We start from the raw sequence: 24,814 nt of genomic DNA on the forward strand, positions 1-24,814 counted from the left end.
AAAGCTTTCATTCTCTCTTCTCATGTTGACGCTGTTACCTAGCGACAGAGCCGGTGGCATTGGCGGGGTCGGCGTTCTCTCCCGCGGGCGCCGCTCGGTGGCGATGTCGCCGGCGGCCCCGTGGCGGGGGGTGGCCTGAGCCTCGCAGCTGGGGAACCCGTTTGACCCAATCGGAGAGGCCGGGCGAGGAATGGAGCAGGCCTCTCAGTAATGGAGCTTCCGATTGGATGGATGGTTTGGGCGTGCGCTCCAATCAAGGTGGGGGTTTGGGTGGCAGTGTTGGGGAGGGGGAAAGGAGAGAAGCGATGGGGATCCGGGGCTGGAGTGGGGCTCGAGGCACTGTCGGGTCGGGTTTGCGCTGAGCAAGTGCGAGGCTGCCTCAGACTTTTTGTTGGAAGGGAGGAGGTAAAGAGAAAGAGAGAGAGAGGAGAGGGTTTCGGGAAGAAGCTGGAAGGGCAAAGGTCTGCGGCTGAACCCGGACAACTCGGCTGGAAAAATAAAAGCTGCGGAGAAAGTTTCAGGTAAAGGAGGCCCCGCCGACCAGGACAGCGAGCTTGGGGATCCACGGTGACGGACAGCTCTCGCTACCCCGCTCTGCTTCTGTGGGAGGGGGTGGGGAGGGTGGTGATTGAAGGGGCTGTCTCTGTGTGTTTTTGTGTGTGTGGAGGAGAGAGTGGAGGCTTCTAAATATTTGGTGGCGTTCGCAGTATGTTGCTGAGCCCCGAGGTTTTGGGAATGATGATGGGGGTGGGTGGTGGCACTTTCAGGTTCTGAGTGGAGCTACTGCCTCCTAAGTGCGAAGATCCTGGGGGAGACTGGCTCCCCTGACATCTTATTGAATGCCATTTGCATCCCTACGATTCGCATCGTAGAGTTAAAGGGAGCGGGGAGGTAACTGTTTGTTTAGGATGGAATGGGATATGCAACTGGTTGCTGACATGTCGTCTTCTGCATCCTCCGCCCTCCCCCAAGACACACACACCGACACGCACACAGATCTATTTCACTGTTGGGGTGAACAATTTCTGCAGCATGTAAGCTGCAATAGGAGTGCAAACTGAGTAATAAGCATTAGTCACTTTTCACTGAGTGAGTTCTGTCAGTATGGGCGTTATTTTTATGGAATCTCTTTCCTTTTATTTTTTTCTCTTTCAGGTCTGTCACATCCCAAATATGATTTCTGTTCTTGTATACCTTTGACATTGCATAACATATGCATTACACACACAGACGTTCAGTTTCCTTGGGCACAAGGCAGATATTCACGTTAATAGGATGACTGGAAAATGCAGAAAATATGATAATGTTATTGGTGTATTTTTGAATTTGGGAATACATTGATGTTCAGATGAATTTATTTTGCTGCTTAGAGACTTGGAGTTTGTTCAAATTTGAAGGCTATAAATGGCCTGGATGTTGTTAATAACACCGTAGTTATGTTAGTATTTAGTGATCTTGCATGGGCTTTATCACTTGATTATATATAAGCCAGTAATTTCGGAAAAGTGGCCTGCTGGTTGTAGAATGTTGATATTAGGGCAGGTAGAAAGTTGGTAGTAGGTCAGTGGTGGTCCTAAGGTAGGCCCTTGTGGTGCTTTGCAGTATTGGTACAGTTTAATTTTTATAAAATAGTTTTATGCTTGTCCTCTTCTTCACTTTGCAATAGATGTTGACTTGTGATATGAAAACCAGAATAATAGAATTGCATAACAGAAGGAAGATTCTGGGAGTGCTGAATTGTGGTATAGCAATCTGGCCATTCAACATCTATTAGCCTAAGTAACTGCGAAACTGATTGGTTGAATGCTGTCAGTTGACTTCTTTTACTGTGATTACTACTATCCACATTTATACATGTTTCACGCAACAACTGTGGGATAGCGATGAGAGATGGAAGCTCCCAAACAATACTTAGACCAAATGTAGAATTGACTTCATTGAGATCACTTAGTTTAGTACTTAACATCTCAACACTTTTTAGTTGTTTTTGGTTTGTAGCCTTTTGGGTTATACATTTGTTCAAACATTTGGGACAACTTTTTAAAAAAAAAAACCTCTAGTTGTCTGCCATCAGTGTGTACTGTCAACCGCCTCTCAAATCAGAGGTGTGTTAGAGGATTCTGAGATGACTTGCCACCATCCCCTTTCTGCTGACAAATGAATACATGATGGCAATTAGGAACTTCAGAGTAATTCTAAAGAGACAGCAATGTGTGCGTTTGTCTGAATGTGCATGCAGTTCTACATGTGTATGTTACTTCCTGTGTACAAAATCTTTTTAACCATGCTTTTGTCAACATTTACAATTCAAAATTATTGTGTCAGTACACTTAATTTTCCTGTCAGTTGTCACAATGTAATCATAGAGTCATACAGCATGGAAACAGGCCCTTCAGCCCAACTTTGAACATTCGTTAGCTTTGCAGCAACATTTGGCCCTTAGTGCCCTACTGGCTCTTTCGAAGAACTGTCCAATTCATTCAATACCACTGACTTATCCCATAGCCTTGCAATTTTCTTTCCCTTCAACTACTTATTCTTTCTTGAAAGTTATTACCCAGCACCTTGCCTGGCAGCACACTCCAGCTTATAAAAACTTGACCCACAAAGTAATTTCTCTTTGTGTTGATCTTTTAAATCTGTGTCTTCTGATACCAACCTTTCTGCTACTGGATAGTTTTATCATGTCTAGCCATGACATAATAGCTGATCGTCTAGCTAAGTTGTAAGATAGCAAGGTTTCTAAATTTCAACCTCTTTAATTTGAATTATGAAAGTGTTATTTTTCTTTTTGGAAGACAGCATATGTGCAACAATCATTATGCTGGCTGTAAGAAGTTTTTAAGGTTGTAACTGCAGAAGCTGAAATGGACAACTCTTCTAAGAAGTTTACCTGTTCCCATGATGCTGCTGAGATTACAATAAGATGTTAAAATATTCCAAAATACTTTGTGTAAAGCTCATTTATACAGTTTGTGATGAGTGTTTAAAAGTTAAAAATGTAAAGCCAAATATAAGACATAGAAGCAGAAGTAGGCCATTTGGCCCATTAAATCATTTCGACTAATCAATGAATTAGCTCATGGCTGATCCGATAATCCTCAATTCCACTTTCCTGCCTTATCCCTGTAATACTCATTCCTAAAACGTTTAGAAATGTCTGTTTCCACTTGAATATAGTTAACCCAACCTTGACAGCCCTATGCAAGAAAGAAGTCTATAAATTCACTACCCTCCTAGTCTTTCCCAAGGGCAAACAACCTCGCCTCATCTAATCTGTCAATCCCCCTAAGAATCTTATGTTGCCATAAGTTCTTTTCTCATTTTTCTAAATTTCAATGAGTACAAGCTCAACCTTTCTTCATTACATCGCTCCATACTCAGGATCAACTTAGGACATCTTCTCTCAACTACGACCAATATTTTTACTTGGAGAAGGAAACCAAAGCTATACACTATGTATTACAGATGTATTTTGACCAGTAACTTGTATAGATTTAGCAAGTCCTTGCTATTTTTATAGTCCACACCCTTTCAAATAAGGGCCACAATGCCATTTGCCTTCCCTATGACTTGATGAACTTGAACGCTCGCTTTTTGGAAATCATGCACAAGGACCCCCAAATCCCTCTGCTACAGCTTTCTGCAGTTTTTCCTCCATTTAAACAACCTGTTCTATTCTTCCTGCTAAAGTACTAAACCTCACATTTTCCTGCATTGTATTCCACATGCCAAGTTTTTTCCCCACTCACTATATCTGTCTATATGCTTCTGTAAACACCTTATGTCATCCTTATTGTTTGCCTTCCCACCTATTTTAATATCGTGCACAAAGTTGACGATTGTGCATTCACTTCTGTCATTTAAGTCACTAAAGTTATGCAGCACAGAAACAGACCCTTCAGTCCAACTCATCCATGCCGACCAGATATCCTAAACTGATCTAGTCCCATTTGGCCCATATCCGTCTTAAACCCTTCCTATTCACGTACCCATCCAGATGCCTTTTAAATGTTATAATTGTACCTGCCTCCACCACCACCTCTGGCAGCTCGTTCCATACACGCACCGCTGTCTGCGTGAAAAAGTTGCCCCTCGGGTCTCTTTTAAATCTTTCTCCTCTCACTTTCAACCTTAACGCTAATGTATATTGTCAATAATTGTGGCCCAGCATTGATCCCTGTCACACTATACTAGTTGCAGGTTGCCAAAATTTGAAAATGTCCCCTTTATTCCAACTTTGTCTTCTGCTAGTTAGTCCTCTATCCATGGTGATGTACTACCCTGAACACCATGGATTCTTATCTTATGAAGTAGCCTCTGTGCAGTACTTTATCGAATGCCTTTATATATAGTGTCTGGAGTCTTAATCTGCATGTAGTAGCACAAACATACTTTCCTTAAAGATTTATTTTAAATAATAAATGGGAAGGAATTCAAACTTCCATACGATTCTTACTGTCAAGACTTTATGGTGATTTTTTTTTTGAATGAAATATGGTTGTGGTCAAGATATCTCTCTTTTACAAAGTCCTTTCTTCCGTCTCTTAAATGTGCTGGTGAGCATCAGATTTTTTTTTTTCCCCTCATGGGGTGCATGTTGCTGGCTAGCAACATACTGTCATTTATTTTTCTAATGCATGAATGACTTAAGTGCACAGACTCTCAAATGTTTTATGTGCTGCCATGTATGCAGAGTAATACAGAGTCTGACTTGTGCATGGAGCTTTCAGATTGGCATGCAGTTTAGAGACAACAGTGCTGGCAAGACCAACATTTCTTGTTTTCCCTAATTGTCTTTTGAGATGATGATGATCTGCTGCTGATGAGCCACTGCAGTCCATGTGCTATGGATGCACAAGTATTATTAGGTTTTGACCCAGTGATGATGTAGGAACAGCACCATATTTCAGTCAGAGCAATGTAAAAGTTTGAAGATTATGGTCTTCCCTGCTATCTTTGTCCTAAGTGGTATTGTTCATGGGTTTCTTGAAATGTGCTGTTGAGAAAAATTGGGGATATTGCTGTCGTCGATTTTATAGATATTACATGTTGCAGTCACTGTGTACTGTTGGAGCTATTGCAACATATCCTTTCAAAATGAAAACATGAGCATTTATCTTTAGATGATATTTAATATATATTAAAATGAAACAGCTTTAGATTCCAGTGCCAATTGTTAATCAGTACCATTGTATTAAATTGTCTAATTTTAAGAGAAAATTTAAGAATGAAGTCTTATTGTCAAAGATAGGTAATGCCCTCCAAAATGGTATAAAGTCACTCTCTTGTGAAGGTGAAGTTGCCATTAACCCTACCAGACCGTAGGGTGATTCTGTCATTGGAGAAACGACTGGTGGTGATTTAACCTGAGGCGAGGGAAGCGGCTGAGAAGGAGAGTCCTTCATTGTAACCTCAGCCGAGGTAGGAAATGAGTCCACGCTTTGGCATCATCCTGCGTTGCAAACCACATGTTCAGCCAATTAAGCTGCTGACCTTTTATAGTATAAGTGGGCTTATGCATATAACACCTTTTCAAATATATTTGTCCAATTATTTGCAGGTGAGGAGTGGCAGTGACTGCCACTGGCCAAGAAACCACATATGTCAGAATAATGCTGGTCTTGCCAACTTTAACAGCAGGACATCGTTTAAACTTACTTGCTGTGTTTGCAGCTCAGCAGCTGGGCAGATTGAAGGCAGGTGTTTGGCAAAGTGGGGATACTAATCCTTGGCAATGTATAAGATCGGGAGTCAATGTGCAGTGGTCTGTAATTGCAGTAAGTTTGCATGACGGTCTCCCCTTCCTAACCCACAAGCAGTGCTAGACAAGTGCTTCCCTCCACAGCCCCTAGTTCTCATCTCTCTTTAGCTATTAAATTTTCTGAACCTTAGGAACCTAACCTGCAGCTATTAAATCTAAATCGATAAAATCTAAAATAAGACACACTGAAGAAGGATCACTGGACTCAAAGCATTAACTCTGCTTTCTCTCCACAGATGCTGCCAGACCTCTTGAGTTTCTCCAGCAGTTTCTGTTTTTCTTTGATAAAACCAAAGGTGTCCTCGTATAAATGTTATAATTAACTTCTCTCCACGGTTACTCGTCTAACAGGAAAACTCTCCTGTTTTGAATGGAAGTCTTGTTCACAACTGGTTTTCTGTTTCTAAGAATTTATCTCTTGCTCATTTCCTTGCTGTTGAGTGTGATTAGCATGCCCACACCCTGTACTGTCTCATTGTGTACTTTCCATAGTGTACATTGAGTCTTCAATTACTGATAAGGACCTCCATTATTAATAGTTTCTCTGGTCATTTAATGTACCCAGTACAATGCTCTTTATCCTGGTCTACTGTATCACGGAATAGTACACACACGAATTATGAAGGGCAGATTGTCATTTATCTATACTGTTTGTTTTTTTTTTAAATTTGGCTGTTATTTTGATTTCCTGAGTAATGGCATTGATATAAATATTCCTGGGATTTTGAGGTTAGATTTTCCTACCAATCTTCTGTTGAGTTTTGCTTTTAGAATTAGAATTGTCTGCCCTGCCGTAAAGGGATTTCAACTCGATTACTGGCTTTAATACTCTTCTACCTAATTCTTATACTTGAGCAGAGAGACCTTGACAGTTGATTTCCCTGTTAATGACACACTAGGTCTTAAGAAGGCATTTTAAAAACTTCCCTAGTTATTAGGAAAATTTGTAGTTGAATCTGATTGAAAAGGATTTTGGGGTTGTTTTTCAAGACAAATGGATGCTGTAATCTAGGTGTTCTGTTCAAGAGTATATGCACACATTTGCGGCATTGAGGATTACTGCCTGAACTTAATTTAATCATTATTTCCCATAGCATGAATTTGAGGTTGAATGTTGCATTTAATGATAACATTAGATTTTTCCCCCATTTTTCCAGAATCCCAGCTGAGAGTGTAATTTCTGATTTAAGTACTTTCTTATATTCACCATCAGCAATTTATTTGAAACCATTAACGACAATTACCCTTTTAAAAGCCTCGCTGTCATTCACTTGCAGTGTTAAAATATTTAACATCTTATCAATGCCTTGGGTTGTAAATAGTATGACGACGTAAGAGAGAGTGTTGGAATAATACTCCTTCACTCCTGATTTTGGGCTTTTATATTGCTGTCTTCTTTAGCTGGTCTTTGGAGTCAATCAAATGCAGCATCCATCAATTGAGATGGTGTGTTTTTTTTAATTCTAAGTAATCTGGCATGTCATGGGTTTGGAAGGCCCAGGTTCAAGACCCACCTGCTTCAGAGGTGCGTCATAACACATCTGAACAGGTTGATTAAAAATATGTACACTGAGTTTGTAGGAAGCGCAGAAGCCTACCCATGTCACTTAGACATAATTGTGGATAAAGAGAGAGCATTCTGATTCAGGTGTTTGGTTCCCAGTATTAAATTTTCTGTTAAAAGTTGCCCAAAGAACTGGATTTTTGGACACTCAAATGATGTACAGAATTGGCAGGCACCACTATTATGAAATATGACAAAACAGCAAGTGTGTTGTTAGGATTTCAGTTGAAGGAGGAAAATTTGAATAGTTTTAACAGTGAAGGAATCATTGCCTGTTGTGCCCATGCAGAGAGGGTAACTCTGCTAATCCCATGAAGCTACCTTTTCCCAGTAACCTAAAATATTTTTCTTCAGATAACTGTTCAGTTCCCTTTTGAAAGCCCCAGCTGAATCTGTCTCCAACACACTCTCAGGCTATGCATTTCAGATTCTGACTTTGTGTTTAAAAGCAAGTTTTTTGCCTCCTATCGACTTTGGTTCTTTGGTTAATTTCTTTAAATTGCTGTCCTCTGGTTCTCGACCTCTTTACACTTTTTTTTATCCACTATCTGCACATCCCACGTGGTTTTGAATACCTCCATCAAATTTCCTTCCAACTGCCTTTTCTCCAAAGGGAACAGCCCCAGTTTCTCCCGAGCTACCTATATAACTGATTTTATATTCATTCTTGCACTTCTTTGTTTTACCAAAGATATTTTTGTTTCTTTAAGAAAAAGCCTGATTTTTGTTATAATTTAGTTAGGGATTGGGTAGTGTTGATATTCAAGTTCACTCTGTTGTAGAGTGGTGTTTCACTTAACACTGGATAACATAGGATATAAGGCATGGAAACAGAAAAATTTGGCTGTATTTTCCATGCTGGTCTTCATGTTCTCCTCAAGCTCCTCCTGTCTTTTCTCCTCTAAATCTACAATTATAACTTTCTATTTCCTTGTCTCTCATGTACTTGTCTAACTTCCCTTTAAATCTGTCTAAATGCATATCTCAGACCAACCATGCTGTCTATTCTAAGGTCAAAAGCACACTCATCAATAAACATCCCACTATGTTCATTACTATTCCCAGCACTTCTGATACTGAAGTAGCATGAATGCAGTGAGATCTGGCCAATATTTAGGCTTGGACTGCACCACAGAAGTGTTGGGCAAATGCCATCTCCAACAAGACAGGAACAACGTTTTATAAGCAATGATTGAAGGTAAACTTGCCATAGTCCCAGAGGACCATTGAGCAGCAACCTCAATAGAGAGACACTAGGATGTGGAATGCAATGCTTGAGATTGTAATGGGGGCAGTTTCATTAAGTTGCTTTGCAGACAGCTGATACAGACTTGTAGTAAGTTTGATTCTATGACATTGAAAAAACAATACCTTCTAATGTATGTTTATGCTATGAATAAACTTGTTGTCATGCTTTATTGTAAGATTCTCCTGCGATTCTGAGCATTCTTGATATATATTCATTTGCAAGTAGCAATGAATTCTTGAAATAATTTTGATCATTTGTAAATGCCTGTGGGTACATTTACTCGTCAGGTCAACCTTTTAGTTTCAAAAATAGAAGTTGCTGGGAAAGCTCAGCAGGTCTGGCAGCATCTGTGAAGAAAGATCAGAGTTATCATTTTGCGTCCGGTGACCCTTCCTCAGAAGGGTCCTAATTTACAGCATCTGCAGTTCTTTCAGTTTTTATTTGGTATTCAACCTTTTAGCTTTGTATTTTGCTGATTTATCAGGCAAGTAAGTCAATTTAACAAGTCGCACAGGAGTGTTTTGCTCTGTCCCATTAAAGTACAGGGAATTATAGCAATTCTAAGCTTGCGGTTGAAAACTAGAGGTGGGATGACTCACAGCTCACATTTATACTTGTTTACTTTTCTGATAATACCCTGGAGTATCAAAATAACTGAGATATATGGATCAGTCTCTGAGTACAGCAAAACACAAATATTTGGGTGGGACAAGTCAAATGAAGCTTACTTTCAAGAAAAAAGTCTTTAAATCCCCTAAGAGTAAATGATCCATGAAGCCATGGCTTCCACAACATTCTATTCTGAGTGTGTGAATCTGACCCTGTGCATGTAAAAAGTAAAACTAGATTGGTCACCAGCTGTCTTTTGCCTGCTTGCATTCTGCAGCATGTTTCTAATTCCCAATGCATTTAAATATCTGACTGTTTTCTATCTTGAAACCTGATCAAATGTGTAGGAAGAAAAGTTGTGTAAGATTCTGTTTTTCTGTGTTAAGAATTGTCAAGTTTTTTTTACCATTTGACAGATTTGGCTAGTGTGATTTATAGTATTTCTAGTAAGTTTTGGAATGCAATACCTTGTGCCTCCTGTAATAATGCTTAAACTTGGTGGTCTCACCATCTTCAACCCTCTTAATGGCTTTTTAATGGTTTTCTCAAATCAACTAATGGTTGCGGGAAAAGATGTACGTTAACTTTTTCAAAATATATTTGAAGTCAAACTTGTGTAGTACTAAGCTTGATATTTTCTAAACCATGGTGCAATGGCTTAATTATTTTTATGGGGATTATATTTAAATAATTAACTTTGTTCCATTGTCACTGAAGGAAACAAAACATGGAATAACTTATTGCCCCATTAGCAAAGTAGGTATTTAAATTTGCACAGTTTCCTGTGTTTACCTTGAGCTGTAAAATTTGAGCATTATTAAATTTTTACAGGAGCTGTTTTCATTCTCTTATCTGTACCTGTTTCAAATTACTGAAAGTAACCAGGGTATTGAAGTTTCATATGCTTGATAGGTTTTGAGATGCTTGGGGGAAAAAAAAATAACTGAAGAAATCTAAGACAGAACATAAAAGGCAATTATTATACCCACTTATTTTTACTCTAATTTATGCAGTGTAATTTCTTTTAAAAGATGCATGATTGTAAAATTCAGATATAAAAGGCAAGGGTCAAACTGTAAATGTTTAACAATTTGCTAATTTAAAATATTGTGCAAAATGAGAATTTTGGAATTAATTTCACAGTTGATCATATTTCTCATTGTCAATATTGAGCACTAATACCTTTACATTAAGGAAGAAATATTTGATAAGTTACTCAATTTTTGGACAGGTTATTTAGTAAGGCAAGCCATTTCTGCATTATCATTGCTTCTTCTAAATAATTATTGGGCAGCACAGTGCCACAGTGGTTAATATTGCTGCCTTACAGTTCCAGGGACTTGGGTTCAATTCCAGCCTTGGGCAACTGACTAGGTGCAGTTTGCACGTTCTTTGCCTGTGTCTGTATGGGTTTCTGCTGGGTGCTCTGGTTTCCAGACAAACCAAAGATGTGCAAATTAGATGGATAGGCCTTGCGAAATTGCCCTGTGGTGTCAAGGGATGTGCAGGCAAGGCGGATTAGCCATGTTAAATGTGGGGTTGTGGGGATACTCTTAGGGTCGTTGCAGACTCGATGGGCCAAATGACCCACCTCAGCACTGTAGGGATTCTAGAATTCTATGATTCCTGAAAGAATAAACTGATGTTTTGGAGTAGAGTGATTTCTGCCCCTTTCAAAGCATCACTGGATATTACAGCTCTTTGTAAATTATTAAAATAAAAAATGAAAGGGTTTAAAGGTATTCGGGTCTTCAGAAGTTTCTCCAGTATATATTTTATTCTTCTGTTTTTGTTCTATCAGTAATAACTGGGATTGAAGATTGAGATTTGGCTGGTGAAATGAGTGGTTTATACTCAGCCATACGTGTGGATAGTAAGAAATCCTCAGAATTGCTGAAGATGCCATAGCAGAAATGTACAGTCGTCATGTTCTGCAGGTAATTTTTTTTGTTATTTTAGATTATTAAAACAGTTTTTATTATAATGTTAGACTTCATATAGCCAGCAAGGGCTGAATGTAAAATTCAGGGAATTTGAGTAAATTTAGAACTTTGATTCATTTTCCCTTCTAACTCTGGAATTACTTCTGATTTTTTTTAAAAAAAAATCAGCGTTTAAAACCTAATGTTTAATTTAAGCATTTGCACTCTCTTTAACATCTTGGAATACATTTTATTTTTAAACATGAAAGGCAATTACGTCCTGTATATACTTTTTATTTTTGTCTTTCATATACATTTTAGATTTAATTTTTAAAACAAAAGGTAGAAATTAACATGGAAATGTTTGAGAATTTACCAACTCGAAATACTGGTTTCTTTATTCTTCTGGATTAAGTCAATCCTTTCTACTTGAGTTCCTTTATCATACTTCCATAATTTGTAGCGCTAGTCCAGATAGACCCATTTCCCTAACTGTATGCTCTGTCTCTTGGATGGATTTAAGTTTTTCTGTTAACAGTTTCAATACCATTCATGAAATATGCATTGTCCATTTTTCCATCCTTTGTTAAATATTTCATAGTATTCTGTAAATTTAATGTGCAGGTTGTAGGTGACTGGCTTGCTGGCCATTTCAGAGGGCAGTTCAGATTCATTCAGATAATGGGCAGTGCAGGGATCGTTGCTTGGACCCTAGCCAATCATAATATTATTCCTGACTTAGATGAGGGATCTACAAGTATTATCTCCAAGTTTGCAGACAGCACAAAGCTGGGTAAGAGGGTGAACTATGAGGAGGATGCAGAGATGCTGCTGTGTGATTTGGATAAGTTGGGTGAGTGGCAGTTGCATGCCAGATGAAGTATGGTTTGGATAAATGTGAAGTTATCCACTTGGGCAAAAACACAGGCAGATTATTATCTGAATGGCAATAGATTGGCAAAGGTGCAACAAGACCAGAGTGTCCTTGCACACCAGTTGCAGAAAGTAAACAAGCAGGTGAAGCAAGCAGATGACATTTGGCCTTTGTTGTGAGGGGATTTGAGTAGAGGAACAGGGATGTCTTGCTGCATTTGTGCAGTGCCTTGGTGAGACCACTGCTGAAGTACTGTGTGCACTGTTGGTCTTCTAATCCTGAGGAAGGATGGTCTGGTTGTGGAGGCAGTGAAGTTGTACTGAACTGATTCCTTGGATGGCAAGGCAGACCTATGAGAGAGACCGGATCAGTGAGGACTATTAATTGGAGTTTGGGAGAGAGGATGCTCCTCATAGAAGCCTTGCAAAATGCCAGTAGGAGGGCTCTTTCCATGCTGTATGCCTCTGACTGGACAGAGTAAACTCAGGAAGGATGTCCCTAATGACTAGGACATGACAATTCAAGGATACAGAGTAGGCTATTAAGGAGGGAGAAAAGGAGAAATGTCTTCACACAGAGTGTCGAGCTTGTGCAATCTTCTGCCACAGAAAGCAATTGAGGCCAAAGTATTGAATGTTTTCAAGAAGGAATTAGATATAGTTCTTAAGGTTAAAGAGTCTGAGCAGAACTGAGAATAGGGTACCGAGTTGAATGATCAGCCATGAACATATTGAATGGTGGATCATACTTGAAGGGTCAAATAGCTTATTCCTAACACTGTTTTCTGTTTCAATCCTCTTTGCTGTGGGCTGAGTCACTTGCCAGATGAGATAGGCAAGAATAGCTGACATCCTTCACTAAAGAGCATTTTTATAAAAATTCTAACCTGTTTCATCAATCAGTGGCAATCTCAGTAATGGCAACTGTGAAAGTAACTTTCAGTTCCATATTTATTAATTAAATGTACATGCCACCAGCTGCTGTAGCAGGATTTGAACCCATTTCCTTAGACAATCAACTGTAAATCTTGATTATTAAACCACTGACATTACCATGATGTTGCTGTCTCCCCTTTTGTTATATGTGTAGTTTATGTTGGAGGCTCAAAGTAATGGCATTGGTCCTCCAGTTTTCAGCTGGAAGAAACTGTAGCTCATACAAGACTTAATGTCATGCAAGTAATTTGACAAAAGAGATTCAACAGTAGTGGTCGGGCTGGGTGATATCAGTGCACACGTTACATACCCATTGTCTGTGGGTAACACATAAATGAGGAAGCCACGCGTAGGCACTGGGGCACTATGGAGGTAGTGGTGCTCTGACTGTGGTTGGATAGAGAGGAGTGGAACACAATGAAGGTTTTCACAGGAGAACCATTAGAGTATCACATTGACCTCTTCGTATGCTTTGACTGATCACAATGAGTGCTAATACACTGCAGGAAATCCCATCAGTAATTTTTCTTCCAAGACATTTCAGTGCCGAGGGACGATAAAACCTTATTGAGGACTTTCAGCTGTGAAGCTGTGCAAACAAGTGGGGTGGTCATTTTTAGGGTGCTTTTATTCCTGGGTAGTAATTATGAAGGAAATATTAACAATGTCAGATAGCAGGAGTACACAGCTGAAAAATTGGTTGGCAATTTGGTGGAAATGTTTTCAGGAGAGCAAGTGGTAATACTCTTGGACAAACAGAACTTAATGAGGAGAGGTTGGTGAGAAATGAAAGATGTGGCTTTATGGGTAGAGTATAAAGAGTGATTTTGTTTGTGTAAGATCAATAGCAGAAGGGGTGATTTTCGTCTGGGTGACAAGTGGGAAATAAAACTGGTTTGAGAGGGGACTCGTGATGTATCTTCACGCACCAGGCTAATGATAGAGTCAGTGCAGAGTAAGAAGAATGACTTTTGATGGCTATTAAACCAATTATAGTTGAGGATACATCATTACACTCTAGACCAAAATGGAAACCATATTGGGGAAATAATCTGGGAAATGGCAATTTGCTTGTTGGGGCCAATTATATGAACAGGGTGTCAACCAAGTCCATAGTTGCTAAAATATCTTGTTTGAATGGAAGGGAAAAGTATATAATTTAAAAGTGCAATTATAAGTCACTCAGGAGGAGTTTAATTTTCAGGAGTGAACCAAAACACAAGGATGAATGTGTGGGTGGTGAGGGATACAAAGAAATGGTCAGAAATAATCTTGTCAGTATGACCATGGAAACAGAGATTCCACCGAAAGTAACAAGGTCTAGGAGATATTTTTTATTTGTTCATGAGATGTGGGTGTTGCTGGCTAAGCTAGCATTTCCATGCTAGCTTGGCTGCCCATCCGTAATTGTCATGGAGTTTGTTTGTAATATAGCGCTGAGACTCTCATGACTGATTCCAACCTAACTTCCTTTACCAGTTATGCCTCTAGCCTTTCGAGGGTTATTCCCTTGACCCTCAGTTTTCCGAGGAGAAAACTGTCAAAGTAGCTGTAAAGTCATTTAAATATCAGATTGCGGTAGCTGACTGCTGTGAGAAGGGAGACGTGGCTGGCCTTCCTTTGACAATTCTGCACTACGAAAGATCAGTGAGAATAGAAGTATGTCTCCACCTTTCCACCAGAAATGCAGAGACCCCTTCTTTTGTTTTTTTTTTAAAAAAAGGGCTGAAGTGGCAATCTGTGTGAACTGTTGCAATCTGCCTGGTGTAAGTACATCCACAGTGCTTTAATTTAGGGAATTCCACAACTTTCACCCAGCAGTGGAGATGTCTGCATTTGGAAATACTCTTGTGTGGCTTCAAACTGAACTTGGAGATGTTGATGTTTCCACGTGTCTGCTGTTCCTTGTTTTTCTGCGTGGTAAAGTTTGCAGGTTTGAAAATCTTTGGCACATTGCAATGCATCATGTGGATGGTGGTTTGAAATTAACAAATGTTAACTTTTTTTAAAAAGAATATTTTGAAACTTTTTCATATTTTGTTTTTTAAAAAAAGCATAAGTTGCGGGTGGAACATCTGTTAATTTGTCTAAATTTAGTGGCACGTGGCATATTGACTTGAATTATGTTCCTTGAAATTAAATGCTTAGCTGTTTCTATTTTCAGATAGATGATTGAAAGCGTTTTTTGAGCTTTAGTTTATTAAAAAGAAGAGAAGTTTGGCAAACTACAATACTTGATTAAGGAGATTAAAGTTCACAGCTGGCATAGTCTTGTTTCCAACATGCAATCTGGAATAGTGATCAAGCGCACATATTTGACCACAGACTGACACTAAGTAAAACAATAAGATTGCAAATCCAAGATAATGTTGTACTTCTGTTTTGTTTTTGTATAACTTATATAGCTGTCAAATTCGATTTTAAGCTTGCTTAACTTTGAAGTTTACAGGTTCCATTCTAGATTCAGCTGTTTATCCTGAGATGATGGTGATCCAAATTTCAAATGTTTTACTTTGGTCGTCTTTTGTTTTTGAAAACATAAAAAATACTTGAAATAAAAGTGAGAGTTTGGAAACATACAGCCTGATCATTCAGCAACATCAGTTAAAGTTAGCATATTTGACATAGTGATCTGTCTCTGTTGGAATACTGTTAGATATGTGCAGTGCAATAGAAACACAGAAGATAGGAGCAAGAGGAGGCCATTCAGCCTTCGAGCCTGCTCTGCCATTCTTCACGATCATGGCTGATCATCCAACTCAATAGTCTAATCCTGCTTTCTCCCCATAACCTTTGATTCCATTTGCCCCAAGTGCTATACCTAGTCACCTCTTGAATCATTCAATGTTTTGGCATCAACTACTTCCTGTGGTAATGAATTTCACAGGCTCACCACACTCTGGGTGGAGAAATGTCTCCTCATCTCCGTCCTAAATAGCCTATCCGAATCCTCATGCTATGACCCCTGGTTCTGGACACATCCATCATTGGGAACATCTGCCCATCCAGTCCTGTTAGAATTTTATAAGTCTGTGAAATCCCCCCCTCATTCGTCTGAACTCTAGTGAAAACAATCCCAACCTAATCAATCTCTCCTCACGTCAGACCTGCCACCCCGGAATCAGCCTGGCAAACCTTCACTGCACTCCCTCGAAAGCAAGGTCATCCTTTCTCAGAAAAGGATACCAAAATTGCACACAATATTCTAGGTGTGGCCTCACCAAGGCTGAATACAACTGCAACAACACATCCCTGCTCCTGTACTCGCAACCTCTCTCAATGAAGGCCAACATACCATTTGCCTTCTTTACCGCCTGCTGCACCTGCATACGCACCTTCAGCGACTGGTGCACAAGGATGCCCAGGTCCTTCTGCACACTCTCCTCTCCCAATTTACAGCCATGTTGTTTGCTTGATGCTACCTGTTACCACATTTATTTTGGTGGTTTGCACAACCTGTGTTTTCTCATTGTTTGCCTTCGACTGCCACTTATTTTTGTTTTGAATATTCCAGAAATGGCTGAACATACTAATGAGATCACAGATCTGCATTTGACAACCAGGTGGTGAATTGGCGGCCAGAATGTTGCATTGTTTGACCTGAGACAATGGGTGTCAATGCATCTAACTACCCTCACTCTTTCTCCCAGAGGGTAGGAGGAAATTCACAAGCTCAGCAAACATTTATAGGTATGTTGTGGTCCATTTATCTCAGACAATGCTTTGTGAAACTCATGGATTTTAAAGCAACTTTAAGGCGATGTTCTGGTTGTATTATTTCTTCATGACAATCAATTATTTAAATTTTTTTGTAACTTGATTTATTCTTGGCACAAGGGTAATTCTACAGCATGTCTATTCCTATTTGCCCTGATAAGATTGCACTGACCTGATCCTTGAGTGGCTACAGTTCTTGTGATAGTGCTGCAGTATGTGGCTATACTTTCCAAAACAAAAAACAAAACAAAGAACTGCAGATGCCTAAAATCAGAAACAACAACAGAAATTGCTGGAAAAACTCAGCAGGTCTGGCAGTATCTGGATTGAAAGCACACCTAATGTTTCAGGTTTGGTGACCCTTCTGAAGAATTATGATTTCCAAAATATTGATAGAGATTGGATGGTACCTGGTTCCATCCCTGGGTTGTTAAACGCGGTAATCTTGACAGATTGCTACAACGTACCATGTTTCAGGGGAGGGATGATAGTTAAGAGAGGGGGGTTCTCTCTTAATTGCTTTTTTATTACATGTGTGCCTCAGTGGCTTGACCAACATTTATTGCTCATCCCTAATTGCTCTTGAGAAGATGATAGTGAGTCACCATCTTGAGCCACTGCAGTAAAGTGCTGTTAGGGAGTTTTGGGATTTTGACAGTGAAGGAACAGAGATGCAGTTTATGATCCTAGTTGATGTCAGGCCAGAGACAGAAATGGAACACAGTGGTGCATTAATCAGTTGGGCTGTTTTTTCTTCCTGGGTTTCAATCACCACATACATCCAGACAAAGAAGAGTGTTCCATCATGTTCCTGACTTGTGACAGCATTGGGTTTCAAGCAATGAGATTCTTGGTACATGATTTCTAACCTGTGACCTACTTTAGTAGCCACAGCCATAATATAGTTTTTCCATTTTAGTTTCAGATCAGTGGTCGGTATGTAGTTAATGGCGATTTGGTGACAGCAATATTGTTGAAGTTTGGGTGCTATCATATTAGAGATAGACATTGTTCTGTGCTTGTGTGGTGTGAATGTTATTGCAGTTTCAGTGCAAGCCTGAATGTTTTCCAGATGTTGCTGCATGTTGACATTAAATGCTGCAATATCTAAGGAATCACAAATGATGCTGGACGTTGTACTGGGAGCATTCTCGTTTCTGACCTTGTTAAGGGAAAGTTATTGATGAAACAGCTTTTGAAAAAAAGATGTTGGGCTGAGGATATTACCCTGAAGAGCAGAGGACTCTATGTTGCAGTGATAGTGTGCTTAGAAAAACAAAACTAAAAGCCTTCCTGGGAGTGTGAAAGCCCTGACCCCATCCACTCATGATTCTTTTGTCTCATTTTTTAAAAGAATACCCCAGGAAGAACTTCCCAAGAAGCTTCCTGTCTGAAGGAGACGTTTTGATACCCCAGTGGTCCAACCTCTGCAAGAGAAATGGGGCAGAACACTCCTGTCCTAAAGGTCAACAACCACACAACTTTGATTTTTTACTTATAAATTTTGTGTCTTTTTGCTTCCTGTCTCATTGAGCACCTGAAGAAGGAGCGAGACTCCAAAAGCTTGTGTTTTCAAATAAACCTGTTGGACTATAACCTGGTGTCGTGTCGTTTTTGACCTTGTCCACCCTAGTCCAACTTCGGTACCTCCACGTTATCTCTCTTACTTGCACAGTAGCATCACACTGTTAACAATTACTTCAGTTAATATTAAGGAATGGTTTGGTGAAATAGATGTGCATTTAACATAAAAATTATTCAACAACTCTTCATGACCATTGTTCTCTTGTTCTCAAAAGCTTTAACAGATTATAAAGTAACATTTGTTTTTAAATGAAGGAACAGATGTTTAATTACATGGCACAGTGTGAATTTTTGTTTTTATTGCACAGGAACATCATCCTATTTACATCAAGGATATGGATGTGAATCAAAATTATATACCCTTGAACACAGCCATGAGAAACCACAAGACAAAAAGAAAAAGAGTTCTGGTCTTGCAACTCTGAAGAAGAGATTTATAAAAAGACGTAAATCTAATCGGTCTGCTGATCACGCTAAGCAGATGCGTGAGCTCCTTTCTGGATGGGATGTAAGGGATGTAAATGCATTAGTGGAAGAATATGAAGGCACTGCAGCTTTGAAGGAACTTTCATTGCAGGGTAACTTGGCACGACCAGATGCACGGACTTTGCAAAGAGACTTGGCGGATCTTTATGAATACAAGTACTGCACTGATGTTGATTTAATATTCCAAGACACTTGTTTTCCTGTACATCGTGCTATTCTGGCAGCAAGATGTCCCTTTTTTAAAACTTTGCTTTCATCCTCGCCTGAATATGGTGCTGAGATTATGATGGACATAAACACAGCTGGCATAGACTTGCCTATGTTTTCAGCATTGTTACACTATTTATATACTGGAGAATTTGGGATAGAGGACTCCAGGTTCCAAAATGTAGAAATCCTGGTACAACTTACTGAAGAATTTGGAACCCCAAATTCACTGGATGTTGATATGCGAGAACTTTTTGACAGTATGTGCTACTATGATGCTGTTCTGAACTTCTCATCTGATTCTGAATTAGTGGAAGCATTTGGAGGAACATCAAATTGTTTAGATGAAGAACTTTGTGGGCATAAGGCTGTCCTATCTGCACGTTCTCCGTTTTTTAGAAATCTTCTCCAAAGACGAATAAGAACTGGTGAAGAAATTACAGATCGGACTCTGCAGACTCCAACTAGAATTGTGCTAGATGAGTCCATCATTCCAAAGAAATATGCAAAAGTAATTTTACATTGTATGTATACTGATCTTGTGGATTTGTCTCTGGTACTACATTGTAATCCATCTGTAGGGAGCCTGAGTGAGGTCCAAGCGATGGTTGCAGGAAAAAGTAGCATGTCAAGAGCTGAAGAAGCAATGGAACTTTACCACATAGCACTTTTTCTTGAGTTCAACATGCTTGCTCAAGGTGGGTTTGATATTATTTGAAACGGACCTAAAAGTCACGAGCAGAAACTTGTATCTCTTTATTTTTGCTGATATTGGTAAACAAGTCTAATTGCAAGTCATATTCAAAGTATGTGTTAGCAGTATGCTTTATATTAAAAGTAAAAGTGTGATTTTAGTGTATGTAGAAACTGTCGCAATAGTACAGGGGTAAAGAATTGATTTTCTGCTGCACTCTGCACCAAACGAGAAGACCAGGTGGAGTTAAGTATTAGGAATTTGACATTAGTATCAAAGTCTTGCTTTCATCTAATCAATCCTGGATAGCACTAATTCAGTATGTACATTTTTATGCTTTTAACGTGGTTTCTGTTAACTGATTCAAATGACAAACAAAAAAAGTAAAAATTTTGGTTATAAAGTGTATCAAGCTAAGTTCATCAGTGATGGGGTAAATTGAAATTTTTAAACTTGTTTGAGTTGAGTAAAAAAACTTTCTTTTCTATCCTAGCTAAACTATCTAACAAGGGATCTAGCTGAAGCTGAAACGAGTGCTTAACTGAATGGTTTTCTCATCCAGTCTTCCTCCCCTCTCCAGTAAGGTGCAATTGAATTCCTTGAAGCATTCTCCAGACAGGGTTGGAAACTGGCATGAGTGGGGATAAGATCTCCAAAATAGGCCAGCAATTTCCCTGGAGTCAGCTTGTGACCTTTTTGAGTAACTTAAGTGATCTGCATGTCGTCTAATGTTTCTATGTCACCAAACCACATCTTGGATTCAGCTGCCGTCTGTTGTGAGCTAACTTTTCTTAAACCCTCTGGGGTAGAATTGGGCTGCAGAGAATCCTTTAGGGATGTAAGACTTGATGTTTCTGATCCATCAGCTTCTTGGTTCTTGCTAGTAGGAAGACAAATCCCCTGTTCTATGGTAGTATGTATGTCTGTGACCCAAAAACGGGCAAATACCATTTTCATGTGAATGTCAAATGAGTCCACTTGAATCTGCAGAAATGCATATTGGCTAGTAAATCTAGATCCACTTCCCAAACTTGTTGCAGTCTGCCTTGTGTCCCATAAATGCATGCAAGGAAAAGGTGATTGGGCTTAGGAAGAAAGCAAAGTATTGCATTTATCAAAATTTTCACAACCTCCAAACATCTTGAACTGTTTGGGAGACTGGTTTATTTGCGCAATATCATGACTTGGAATTATGTTACTGTTTCTTCCTTATTGCTGGAACCCTGAACTCCCCTGCCTTACAGCACTGAGGATGCAGCTACCCCATAAAAACTGCAACAATTGAAGAAGGTGGCTCATCACCTTTTTTGAAAGCAATACAGATGGTCAATAAATGCTAGCCTTACCAGTGATGTCAAGATGCTTTGTTTTTTTTTTTGTCCCTCTAGAAAAGGGAGCAGAGCTGAGGATTGTAATCAGAATCTGAGTAGTACAGAGGCTGGGTAGAAGATTTTGGGAAGAAGCAGGATTTAACTTACAAATTGTGGGAAAACTGATGGAGGCCATAATGCGTAAGGTAAATATATCCATAGAGAAAAAGTAAGTTAATACAAGACAGTCAACATGGATATGTCAAGGGCAGGTTATGTCTGACAAATTTGATTGAGTTCTTTGAGGTGGATGAGGGTAGTGCTGTGGGTATTGGGTGTTTGGACTTTTGAGAAAGCATTTGATACAGTGCTACATAGCAGGTTGGTTAGCAAATTAGAAATGTTTGGAACTGATGGGTTCTTAGCATGGATTAGAGTTAGCTAAAAGATAGGAAACAGAGGATGGGTATAGATGCCATTTCTCGGATTGGAGATGAGTTGAAAGTGGTGTTCCCTAGGGATCAATGTTGGGGCCCTTGCTTTTTATGATTTATATGAATGATTTGGAGATGGGTGTTGAGGGGAAAATCTTTAAATTAGCAGATGTTACTGAGCTAGGCAGAATAGTGAATTGTGACAATGCTGAGTGACGTCAGAGGGACATTGACAAGTTGGTAATATTAGACGCCTGGCAGATGAAATTCAATGCAGAGAAATGTGAGGTAATGCGTTTTGGTCAAAGAAATGTGGAGAGACAATACAGGGTCAATGGTATAACTTTATGGGGAATGCAGGAGTAGAAGGGCCTTGGAGTTCACGTGCATAATTCTCTGAAGCTGGCCATGCAAGTTAAAATAGTTGTTAAGAAGGCTTATACGATCCTTGGGTTTATAAGTAGAGATATAAAGCAAGGAAGTGATGCTACACCTTTTATAAGTCATTGGTCAGACTGCATGAGTATTGTGTTCAGTTTTGGGCACCTCATTTAAGGAAGGATATTAAAGCCTGAGAGTGCGAGGAGATTCACTAAAATGATATCTGGAATTACGAATTTTACATACCGGGAAAGATTAGTGAAATTGGCCATATTCTTCTTACTGTAGAGAAGATTAAGAGGTGACCTTTTTGTGGTGGTCAAAATTATCAACGACTTTGACAGGGTAAAGAAGAATGTTCTCTTTCCACTAGTTGGAAGGTCAGTAACTAGGGGTCGCAATTTCAAGATAGTCAGCAAGAGAGCTAGGAGTGAGAGGAAGAGAAATGTCGTTACCCAGTTGTTAGCATTTGGAATGTGCTGTATGGGAGAGTGGTGCCGATGTATTCTATAGAAGGTTTCAAAAGAGAGCTGGATATCTAATTAAAAGTGATAAATTTTAAGGGTTGTGGAGATGGGGCTAGTCTGGTAGCTCTTTTAGGAGCTGACACAGATACAATGGGTCAAATGGCCTCTGTGTGTAGTGTAAAATTTGTATGATTCTATAATTAGTTTCACATTTTATCATCCATAAACTGGTTCCTTAATCCCGTTTTACACTTTGGCTTGGTGTCCCCAATAATATAACCTGGCCAAAAGACAACTTTGGTGTATTTGCTGCAAAAAAAAATTATTTTATCCGTATAAACACACAAACTCCTTGCCTTAACCCGTATATGAAATTTCTGAAATACAGTTTTAAAAATGACATCATTGGATCTGTCATTAGCTATAGTGTGACTTTGGAACATGAACATAGAACATAGAACATTACAGCGCAGTGGCAGGGCATTCCAAAGCTCATTGAGTGCAAAGAAAATAATATCACTTAGTTTGTTTGAAAATTGCTCCAAAGAATTCAGTCAATTACAGCTGCTATCTTATGCTGCTGCTACACTAAGTCTGTTTGTGACATGGGATTTGGGGTAGATCTGTGTCTCTTTAAGCTGTGAAGTTAAATTGTTAAGAAACTAAGGCTGAGGTCATGCACTGCTTCAATGTTATTTGGTCCAGGAATTTTGAAGATAGAAATGTGCTTGTCAGCTTTAAACTAGTGGTCAGAGACAACGAATACTTTGTTTTGTGTCTGCATAAACGGAGGATGCTTGGGAAAGGACATTTAGCTTTTGATACTAATCCTGTAAGTTTGATATTTCTGTCCCTAAACATGTGAACTAAATTAAAGCAAGTAATGCTGGAAAAATTTACATTCAGCTTGAGTAACTTTTTAAAGCCACAAGCACAGAATAAGTTTGTTTTTATTTAATTGCGTTTTCTTGCTCCCAGAACCTACTTGATACTAGTGTTCTTTTTCCTATTAAACTAAAGGTTGTGTGGGTGGATGAAAAATGATTTCAGATGTATTCTTTAGTTATGAGTGGAGTTTTAAGGAATAATCTTATGACAGTAGCTAATAATTTCTGAATATCAAATTGGTTTTCCAGAAAATCCATAAATTCAGCTAATGGTTTTTCTAAAAGACATTATTTGCAAAGTTGGAAAAATGTGCTTTAGTCTTGTAGTGGGAATACGGTTAATTAAATTGAGAATATCTCCATAAAATGGCATTTACATCTCAACCTGTGGAATTAACCAGTATCATTCTGCAACCCAAAAGCCTATTCTTGCTAATGATGTGTTGATTATATTTCATCCTCGCATAAGAAAGTCTAAAGAATGAGAAGATCCAATGCAATCCATATATCTCTCTCACTGTCAAAGACAGCTGATTATAACCAATTTTGGTTTGCCTACTGGAGTATGTCTTGCATTGCTGGAGTAATAATTGGTAACGAAATGTGCGGTTGTGATCATTTTGAGGATGGGTTTTGTTTTGTGCAACAAAACATTTGTAGTTTCTTTTGTTTTCAGTACTCTTGACATTTTAAGGAAACTTCAGTTGAGGTTTTCTTTTTTATTGGATACAAACTATTCCATTTGAACCACAAACATTCTCAATCCTAGATCGATGTTCAAAGCCTGTGAAACTATTTTAATCTATAAATCTGAAATCCATTCAAAGGAAGCATGGGCAGATCAGTGATAACAACGAAAGCTGGATGCACTGAAATTTTTGTAGTATTGGGTACTAAGAGGGGCAACACATATATTCTTGGATTACTTTTGTTCATGGAACCAAGAAAATGTCTTGCAAGTTATTTGTTCTATGTACTTTATCCTTGATGTTAACTTGTGTTGATACTTTTTTAATTTTAGCCCTTATTTCTTGTTTCTTCTTCCTTGATGCATGTCCTTGTAACATAAGGTCTGTTTCTCTGCTTTTGGAATCCTTAATTGTAGCAGGGAGTACTTTGTTTTTGGTATCATCTTCGCTTTCCTTTGTACTCAACGCTGCTTGAAAATTCTTCCTAAGCTGGATACAACTTTCTAAATGTGCCTTAACCAGTGACTGATTTAAGTTAGCATTAACTATTTGCTTTTGTACTGCATCACCCCATCTTTAAAATGTAGTTTTTCTATGCTTGTTGAAATTGCTTTACTTGCTCATTTCCACTTTTCAAGATTATTAAATCTTAACAAGCATGGCTGTGCTTCCATATCCAATTTTATTTTCTCCCCTTTTTCTGCCACACCACCTAAGACTTTTCATATCTCACTTCTACATATTAATTTCAAAAAGGTTGAAAACATTTTTCAAGATGACACCAATTTAGGCAAACTAAGAATAGAACTTGTTTCAAAAGAATACGTGCAGCTGCAATCTGAACATGGAACGTGGCTGGCTTGGGGCACTATAATATTCTCACATAATGCTGGTATAGTACTGGTTCCTACTCCAGCCTGCTACTTGATGAGTGTAATTGCCTTTGCAAATTTTAATTAGTTATCCCTTACAAAATCCTTTGCTGCAGAGTATATATTAGATACCACAATGCAGTTATACAAATCATTAATCAGTGTTACC

The 24,814-nt window shown here is 38.9% G+C and overlaps 1 protein-coding gene across 4 annotated transcripts in view; it reads left to right on the forward strand.

The window, feature by feature from the left end:
- The first annotated feature begins 299 nt into the window (after positions 1–299).
- The window catches only part of btbd7 (BTB (POZ) domain containing 7), a 44,906-nt gene continuing 20,391 nt past the window's right edge, over positions 300–24,814 (forward strand). For 2 of the 4 annotated variants that reach the window (XM_048599950.1, XM_048599954.1), the window contains exons 1-5: positions 300–521; positions 10,988–11,123; positions 16,432–16,607; positions 17,989–18,099; positions 18,527–19,609. In XM_048599950.1, coding sequence (XP_048455907.1) covers positions 16,526–16,607; positions 17,989–18,099; positions 18,527–19,609 — 1,276 coding nt within the window. In that variant the 5' untranslated portion in view covers positions 300–521; positions 10,988–11,123; positions 16,432–16,525. The remainder of the gene's footprint in view (positions 522–10,987; positions 11,124–16,431; positions 16,608–17,988; positions 18,100–18,526; positions 19,610–24,814) is intronic. The other 2 variants (XM_048599952.1, XM_048599953.1) reach the window with 2 other exon arrangements.

This window comes from Rhincodon typus, chromosome 8, assembly GCF_021869965.1.
Source record: "Rhincodon typus isolate 14 chromosome 8, sRhiTyp1.1, whole genome shotgun sequence".
NCBI lineage: Eukaryota > Metazoa > Chordata > Chondrichthyes > Orectolobiformes > Rhincodontidae > Rhincodon > Rhincodon typus.